Raw genomic sequence first — 10047 nt, forward strand, 5'->3', positions numbered from 1 at the left:
CCGCGTACGGACCCGAAAAAAATCCCGATTCAGTATTCACGGCCACGCGTAATTTGATTTCGTTGTAAACCGATCCGCATTAAAAAAAAAATTTGAAATGTGCGTCTCACATACAATCGATTCCTTAAACACAGATTTTAAACACAGGGGAGGTCGATCTCCTCTTCGCCCCTCCCCTCAATTAAAATACGCCCCCGCGACGACACCACACATAGGTTTATCGCTTACAGCGGTCACCGCGTGCGAAATCCACGCGCATAGCGTAACGCTACACGAAAACGTATGCAAATCGTTCGCGTGCGTGCAACAGCCATTTCACACACGTCGTATCCGATAACGATAACGTCGTACAAGAGTGGTGCCTGACGGCCATCGAAAATGGAGTTTACCTTCCCCGTCCGCGTACAACGTCGCACGTCCGAAAGCGTTACTCACGGTCCCGTGCACGCCAGGACCGCCGCGGTCGCAGGACGCACGTGTGTACCACAACGTATAACATTCTATACCGTACGCGATCGACCGAACCGTGTTGCGCTTTCGCGCTCGTATACAGGATGTCCGAGCGCTCCGGTGCTCCCGGTCGGGTCCGGGACATCGCTGTGGTACGAACGCTATGGTCCTTTTCGACATTTCACAGAGCCAACGAGCATTTGAACCTTTGCGATGTTCGACGCGTCCTGCCATCGGCCTAAGCGCACCACCGCAACACGTTCTCCGCCGACGCGATTCATCCGGTACGTCGTGCTCCCGCGACGCACCCGGTATAGATCATTTTACACCACACGTCCCGTGTACGTACTGCTATACCCACACGAACATATGTATATGTATGTGTACGTATCGCATAAACGGAGACGTCAACACGTACGTACACGTGTATTGGTGCAGGACGAACGACGCACTTTCATCTGTACGCGGCGCCGTCACGTCGCGGTATCCTGAAACGGTCGCCGCAGTCATCCCCGCGACACGGTTAGGTGCTCGCCGCGTTATAAAATATCGTAATATAACCGTCGTCGACTGCGTTTAAACGTACGCCGTCGCGTCTTGTGTCACCCACGTAGTCGTGCACACCGCGCGCGAAACGGCCTACGCGGCGCTGTCTTTTTACATCCTGCACGCTTGAAACGTTAGTGATAGCATTTTTTTTTCCGCGTGTTTCGTATCCTTCCGTCGGTCGCGCACAAAGTACACATTTTATGGTAATTACATGCAGTGCAATATCATTACATTACGTATACGTAATGTCTATCGCATAAGTGTTCAACGGATAATTGCTCTGTTATTATTCTTGGTGCTTCTTCTTGCTCAACAGAGTTGGTATCGCACTTATACGACTCTATCTTACAATTCATACCTGTATTGCGCATACGTATACATTTATCCTGTACATCACGATATTCCTCAAGACATGAATACTATTAAATGTGTGTGTATGTATGCGAGGTGCGTATTTGCAGCCGAACGTTTCCTCGGACAAGGTTACGTTGTCGCATTGAAGTTCAAGGCAGACTCTAGTTTTATTGTCTTAAATTTAATATATACAATTATTTTTCGTGTTCTTTTTACATAAATTATAATATTCGCATTACCTAAAGGGGTTATCCGTGAACCTCGTGTTCATTTTAATATTTCCCTGTTTTTTTTATGTTTTTTTTTTTTTTGTTTTTAGAACAGTTTTATTGCCGTCCAAATTCCGCTTTCAAACCGCGATTTATCATCATTGAACACAATGACAACGACGCTGTGCAATAAAATGGGACTTATTCCCAAACAAAAACGGATTAGAGTGATGATAATGGGACAGCCCGGCGTGGGAAAAACTGGTAAAACATGCATATTATATTATAATGGTTAGAGATTTCGTGGATTGATATAATAATATTTCTTTTTTCAAGTATATCCATATCTTCGGTAGGTATAACGTGTTCACAATAGCGACACCGTTTAAGTATAAACTCTGATAAGATAGGAATTTCAATGGGTCCAAAACGCTAGTACACTATTGAAGAAATTGATATGTCCTGGAAAATAATGTTGATTTCACTCAAAAAAAAAAAAAACATTACATGAACTTATAATATTAAATTATATACATGCGTTTCATACTATAATAACTACAGTTTAAAACAATATGGACGAAAAATGAGAGAAATTACTACCCCGGGATGCCGAATCGTATTTCAATGTAAAATCCCAAAACCAAAAGGCGTAAATATTTTGCCTCAACCCAGAACGCTTAAGAGGACACCATACGTGAATGTGTAGTCTTTGTTCTACAACATAGCAAATATGCGTTCAGTGAGACCACTATTTTGTTGTTAATTTTAGAGTAAACTGACAAATTTACAAATTTAAAAGGATTAACAATATTTGTGCGATGACATAGATATTTTACGATATTTTAGTCTAGTTATGATCTTTTTTTAAATCGTAATATTTTACATAACCATAACTTACATACAATTCAAATATTATTAAATGCCTATGTCATCGCACGGATAATATTACTCCTTTTAAGTTTGATAATAAATCAGTTTACACTAACATTAAAACTAACAATACAAAATTGGTTCTATTCAACGCTTATTCGTTATGTTATACGATTATAAAATGGAGAAAACACATGCAGAACCTGCATTGCAGGTATGGCGTTCTTTTAAGACAATCGGATACACCACTGATTTTTATATATTTTATAATGCTATAACGATAGATAACGTTGAGTTTTCTAGCACTATTGGTGAGGTTTGTGACAAAAAAGTTCATCGGTGATTACGATCCTAATCTGGAGAAAATGTACACGTACCAAGTTTCCATGGAATCGGAAATGGTAACCTTCGAGATACTAGACACCGCAGGATACGCCGTTCAAGACGTAAACAAAATTGCACATTTATATATCACCTGCATAATATATAATGTGTATATGTATAGAAATCTTACAACTTGGAAATGAACATGCGCTGGGCAGATGTGTTCGTTTTGGTTTATTCCATCACGGACAAATGTTCGTTTGACGATTGCAGTAGGATCAAGTTTTTGATTAACTACTACAAAAAGAAACGTCGACTTTCGACTAAAGTAAGAAAATATCGAATAATAATAGTTAGAAATTGTGATGGTTATTCATGGAATATGCACGTGATTTTTATAACTTTATTGTATTAATGCATTCAGTTTTTTTTACGAGTACAATTGAGTGAAGTAAACATGGGTTTGGAAAAAAACTCTACCTTAACCTTTAAGGTAACATGAAGTCGCAAGCTCAAAATTAAAAACATTTTTATTAGTAATCGTTTATTAAATTGTGAAAAATAGATATCTGTTGGTCCTATAAGATAAAAGGATCTGCAATTCAATAATTTTATCAATCGAATTTCAGAAATCGTTGTACAAAAATCACTTATTTTAATATTTTTTTAATGTCTCACTTATTATTCTGTTTTTATGTATATAAATATGTGTACATATATTTACTATTTAGATTCAGAAATTTAATTTCGAATTTATAAGATTACAAAACTGTTTTATAAACATCATATTAGAATGAAAAAAATATGAAATTATAGAGCCTGGATGTATAGTTAATAATTTTAATACAATCTATTTTTTACGTTCCAAAGCAATACACAATACACATATTATAAATATTGATGTATTTTCAGTTTGAGGCAGAATTAATAAATGAGCAAAAATTATATTATAGGTTACCAAACATTCATCACGACTAAGATCTATAATTTATATGTTTTATTATTTATGTTAGTGGGTACTATAAGATTTTTGCTTATTATACCATATTCACTGACTCAGTATTTTTGTCTAGGTAAAATTAATTATAAGTTATTTCAAAGTCAATATCTTATCCTTAAATATTATAATGGGTATCCATGACCTTCAAAATAAAATACAACTGTAATAAGGAGTATAAAGGAGAAACAGTGATAATTGGTTCCGATCTATACAAAATATACTATTTTTAAGTCTAATCATGTAGAGTATAAAAAACCTAGGTGAAAATGTATGTATTATTTATATTAAAATAATTATTCATTATTTTAATGTATTGTTATGTTATATCTTAAATATCTGTACTTGGTCCACGATCCGTTCTGCAATAAAAATAAAAATTTAATTAAAAATAAAACTAGTATCACTATTGAAAATTGATTTTAAGACACGATTGATTTCGGTTTGAATACAAAGAATTGTATTTCGAGGCGTTTGACATCTCTAACAGTCTACATCCAAGTTACCATAAAACCATGCTTCAGTTATAATGTATAATGTTTTTTTTGGTGAATAATAAGTCCATTTAGTTGAATAGTTCTATTGAGATTAATACAATATTATATTATTTACAAGTCATTGTTGACTAACAAAAATCGTTATAAAAACCATTTCAGCTGTAATTATTTCGGTTATAAGTGTTTTCTCTTCGTGTGCATAAATAATACTAAATTATTAATTATAAGTTACATAGATACATTAAATAAACATATTGTTCACTAGTAGGTACTAAAAGATAATAAAATAATGTTTAGTTATATTATATAATAATATTTACACTATTATCATGTTCCGCAGAAAATTTTATATTACCCCATAATTAGAGTTTTTCATTTCAGTAACCAAATACTTTCCTAGTCTATAACTGGTTCTTTTTTTTTATTTAAAAAAAAATTAATGCAACCTGTATTTTTACTTACGGAATTTGTTCTATGCGTGTCTTCATGCGTTGCATAAGTATATTAAATACATGTTTTGATTTAAAACAGATTTAATTTTATAAAAATAATTATCTAATATTTCATTTTATAATATTACTATAGTCAGTACCCATATTCAATACATAAAGAAAAAATACTTAATGAACTGCTATAGCACTACTTTTACTATAGCACTTAAAATATATTAAACACCCGCAAACAATTTACAAACTGGGCTCTGTTCTAGAAACGTTAATGTTGTGCATTATTTTTCTTAAATAATAATAACGAACTGAATACTTGATGTTTATTGTTTTTAAAAATACTGTCGGTGATTTGTTGTAATTAAATATACAGCATTTGATATGATTATACCATCACAATAATCGTTCTACCATTCCTGGCGAATACCGCAATATTTTTGGACATGTCATAAACAAAATGTACTGATAATGCAACTGATCTGAAGGATCATCCATTTGAGGTGCCAGTGATATTGGTTGGTAACAAAGTGGACCAACAGTATGATCGAATGGTGACGTATGCTGAAGGTCGAAAACGGTGTCAGGAGCTCGGTTGCGTGGCTTTTCACGAAATTTCAGTACGAGAAGACGTGGATCAGGTAAGAAATTGTGTGAGAAAGAAATATCTATAAATATACACATACGTTCTGCTTTTAACTGTAGGCATACGCAGTTTTTAAGGAAGTTTTTACTAGCTGGAAAGCATTATCAAAGAATCCAAAGCTGAAACGTTCTTCTTCTGATCACGGTGCTGAAGCATTCTTCAATTCGGCATCAAAATTCATAAGTAAATATTCATTTTTTATCATACTGTTCATCATATTTCCGTACATGATATTTAAATATAATATTATAGTCAAGGAACTTCATGCTTGACTTATTTAATCTAATAATTGGATTTTCATAACAACTATAAATTAAAAAATAACTTATCCCCTTCTTACTTATATGTACATCATATATTTTAGAGGTGTGGTTAAAATATTCATGACACTCAGCATATGTAAGTAATTTTCCAATTAATGTAAATTTCATATTTATCCTATATTATTACAACATTATTAGTCCTTAGTTAATCATGTTTGAAAATAATTATATTCATTAGCTATAGCTTATTGTAACTATATAGTACTAGAAATTATATCTTCGCGATATATGATAAAAATTAGAATCAGGTTTTACAATTTTTCGTAAACAATTTTAAATTGGACATTTGGTATAGAAAAAAAGCATTCCTAATAGAAAATCTCTTCCGTACTGCACACTTAAAGATTTTGTCATACTCGCCTTTCAAACGTTAACAATAATGAATAACACAATTAAAATAGTTGGTATTTTAGATTTTGCTGATGATACATCTTGGAATTTTAAAAAATATGTAAATAATTTAATAAAAAATTGTAAAATTAAAAACAAGTACCATAATATAGAGAATAGAACCACGACACACTTTTTAATTTCGTACTGCACACTAAAAATTTCGTATTTCACAAAGTGTGTCGGTACTGCACACAATTTTAGTCTCAGGAAAATCTTTTATTATATTGAACATGCATGAAAAAATATTAGGTTACGTTATGTATCGGAATATAATTTGAAGTATTGAAATGTAAGTATATACTTATATCCTTATCAAGTGAAAAAATCCGAATTAAATTCAAAGACATCAGTTTGAAATAATACGTGTTTCCAATTAACGGTTATAATATGAGTACGGGGTTAGGGCGTCAAATCAGGATTTCTTATTTCAAAGTAATAATATGGTTGTGTTTATATTTTACTAAAACTCTCATCCCTATGAAATGGATGGAATACAATTGCGTATGCTGCTTATCGGCGGTACCTTTTTCAACCTATTTCTTAACACAATTGCGTACGTTATTTTTGTGCAACGTTGCCAACGTTGCCGAAAGTCACGTATAGATGAAACTGGAAATATCAAATAATTAACGTGATTATCGTTAAATAAAAGTTTACACTACTTATAACCGCTATAGATTTTATTAGTTGACCGCCGAACTTTATGAGTGTAGCATAAAGTGTAGTATAATTGTGTAATTTAAAGTGGAAAATGAAACCATACAAATAATTATATCGGAACGAGAGTGTTAACCGTGGCCGTTCAAAATTATTATCAATGTTGGGTGAGCATAGTCATATTTTAAATATAAAATCGAAAATCGATCACCAAATTTAACGAGAAAATTGTAAACATAAAGCAACAGAATTTGAAGTGCCATAATCAGATATAAAATCCATAAGAAAAACCATGTATGATAAAAGACGGAAAAATTATCTTCATTTCGCAGATTCGTTGACCTATGCTGTACTTCAGAAACGGTGGTATTAAATTCAAAAATGAAAAATTTGTTCACATGCCAGACGATTTGCAATTTATTTGTATCACAACGAAAACTACCCTATAAAATAACTTTTTTTAGGTTTTCTTTGGTCTTATTTTCTTGGGTCACTCCATGTATAACGAATGCACACGAATATTGTAATCTAAAAAAGTTCTTGTTGTAACTTCTTTGTATTAAATAATTAATTTATTAAGAGTGTATTATATAATATTATACATTACGCATGTAATTGAAAAATGCGTCGGTAAATACTTAAGTCATTGATTAATATTCAAATTTATATTTTATTATAATATATTTAACTTGAATAAGTAAAATGATGTTAAAGCTCGTAAAATAATATAATAATAACTAATAAATAACTAATATAATAATAATGCACAGGCAGTAAATAAAACTAACGATAAAATCCAATGATTTGCAACACATCGATACGCCCACATTTTCGATTATACTATAGTATTCTGAGACATTGCGTGTAAACCGCTGAGCATTCGTAGTGCTTCTGAGTAACACATATTTTATTTGATATTTCACAGATAATATCTATATCATCAAGAAACTGATATAAATTAATGTTGTCGATCAAAAGTTTAAAAAATAAATTAGTCCATACATCAGTCATGTTATCATAGAGCTGTATGAGTAAAGTCGATGCAAATTATATCATAAAGCAGTAAAGTATGCATTTATGTATAATATTCTCGTTTTGAAACCATGTCGATACAACCGTAATATCTTTTTGTATGAATTCTATAGTACGGGTTCTACAGTCACAGTTATCCAACCGCATTAACGTGTAGGTTTTGAAAAAAACCATGTCCGAGAAAAATCTCTATTAGAAAAAAAACTTAATTCGCATTTTAATTTCCATCGCACGTCATGGTCGATCTCCGTATTTCAAATGACGTAGGTATACACGCACGTCAATCGCTGAGCTATTAATTTTCGAAAAAAAAAATAATAAGTAATACGTTTTAACACCTAATATATTATACGCATTAAGTTTAAATCGTAGGTCGTAGATGTAATGACAAAAATAATTATCGCATCAATCGTTTATGAGTAGAAACGTCGTGTAGTTACTTTTTTAATGAACACTCGTGTAAGAATTTTATGATTCATAAGCAAACGTACGCGCGCTTTGAAAAGTACGTACAAAATTTTGAAAACGATTTTTTAACAACAAGTAAAATGTTTAAATATACAATAACATTTTTAAACGTTATAACGTCTGCATATTAAATTTCAATGTTGTTATGAACAGCCAGTTCGTGCACAGCCCATAAGCGGGTACATATTTTCGGAAGTACTAATCGCAGTACTTTAGTACATAAAACGACGCTCGTTAGTGATTACTTCGACGTTTTCTCATAAATTCAAAATTGTTTTGATCACACAACCGGGACATTCACCACACCGTATTACCTTTTGAAAATAACAATCTAATACGTTCAGTACAATATGCGCAATAGAATATAATGATGATCATAACTGATCTGCGTATATTTTGCAACCAAACTCGTGAAAGATATAACTACAGTAAAGACATGTAAATCTTAAGATCTAAATCTCGGCATTCTGGCATCTAAGACAACAACTGATAGAGCTCTAAGACGTTTAGGTGCTAAATGATGTAGAGATATTTTACTAGAACGAATAAATAAAATAAAACAGAATGTGCTATCGCAGTGGATAACTGATTTCGTTAAATCCCAAGTCTTAATTTGTTAACATCCAAGTGTTTTAACGAAAACAATTTTAGTTTTTACGATGACTAAAAATCAATTATTTCAACAAAGGAGAAAATAAAACATTTACTTTATGATATAGCTGTTGTGCGTATTTCGAACCAGGATCAGCCACATATTCCCTGACTTCCTACCAACTCACCTGTGCTATGATAGTAAACGTGTCTAGAACTGTAACACACGACACTGAGATAGCTTTTTGGATTAAATAAATGAGCCCTTTGCGTACATCTAACTAATCTTACGACTCTCGCTAAACAAGATTTCTGTCTCATTCCGAGTTCATCTTGTGACGGATTTTTATTGTGTCCAGTCCCATGCATGATGACGTATACGTACACGTTCAATCGTTCAACGGCTGTACAATAATTATTATTTCATTTTCGTATAATGATTGATTATTGTTACAGGTTGGCCGCTGGTATTTGGCGAGAGCGCTTGCGGCAGTCCGTCCAATCGATCCGAAGACACGCAGGAATTCAGGGCAAGAGCGTCGACGGAGGGACACATACGATCAAGCGTGGCAGTCTGCAGATATTTGCCCTCGTTGTCGGCTAGAGGAAGTATCTGTAGTTACTTGAAAAAATAAACGAAAGTCATAGTGGAGCGCGTCAGTGAAAAAAACCCAGCAACGAGATGCGCGAATATTTTGCGTTGTAAATAAAATGTGCAATTCTAAGTAGTTAAAAAAAATGGATGCGCAAAATTATCTAGGTCAAATATACGGAGGAGAGAACTACGCGCCCTATGAAATTCATAAATAAAATTAAACTTATAATTATTTCTTAATCTATGTACCACCTATAATTGTTATTTTTAATTGCTTTAAAAAAAAAAAAAAAAACCAGTATATTTTATTAGAGATCTGCAGTTAATATAATAGCGTAAATAATGAATAGTATATTATTAATACTCGTATATCAACAAAATTTTATATAATCTAGGAGTTTTGAAATTATCAAAAATATTGGCACGAGCGAAGGCCATGTTAGAAAACATAATTCAACGTACAAACAAAACTACTGAACCGATTCATTTGAAATTTCGTTCCATTTGTTTTATAACCCACACTTACACAAAACTAGGCTTTAAATAATGTAGGGTTTAATAATTCATTAAAAACTATCTCGGCCAAAACTGTTCAGTGCGAAGCCGGGTAATTTAACTAGTTACTAATAAAACAGCATATACTAATAAT

At 32.6% G+C, this 10047-nt stretch overlaps 1 protein-coding gene across 6 annotated transcripts; it reads left to right on the forward strand.

Moving 5' to 3' along the window:
* LOC112679994 (ras-related and estrogen-regulated growth inhibitor) lies at nucleotides 1-10047 on the forward strand. 6 transcript variants are annotated; one of them, XM_025549990.1, is made up of 7 exons: nucleotides 1-734; nucleotides 1673-1826; nucleotides 2736-2878; nucleotides 2938-3084; nucleotides 5182-5334; nucleotides 5399-5522; nucleotides 9260-10046. In XM_025549990.1, exons 2-7 carry the CDS (start codon nucleotides 1733-1735, stop codon nucleotides 9436-9438), a joined length of 840 nt encoding a protein of 279 aa, XP_025405775.1. In that variant the 5' UTR covers nucleotides 1-734; nucleotides 1673-1732; the 3' UTR covers nucleotides 9439-10046. The 6 variants fall into 6 exon arrangements, with proteins under 6 accessions (XP_025405775.1, XP_025405767.1, XP_025405761.1 ...); XM_025549982.1 differs by lacking the exon at nucleotides 1-734 and adding an exon at nucleotides 769-791; XM_025549976.1 differs by lacking the exon at nucleotides 1-734 and adding an exon at nucleotides 807-1129.

The sequence above is a fragment of the Sipha flava genome, unplaced genomic scaffold, assembly GCF_003268045.1.
Source record: "Sipha flava isolate LNK unplaced genomic scaffold, YSA_version1 100_pilon_pilon, whole genome shotgun sequence".
NCBI lineage: Eukaryota > Metazoa > Arthropoda > Insecta > Hemiptera > Aphididae > Sipha > Sipha flava.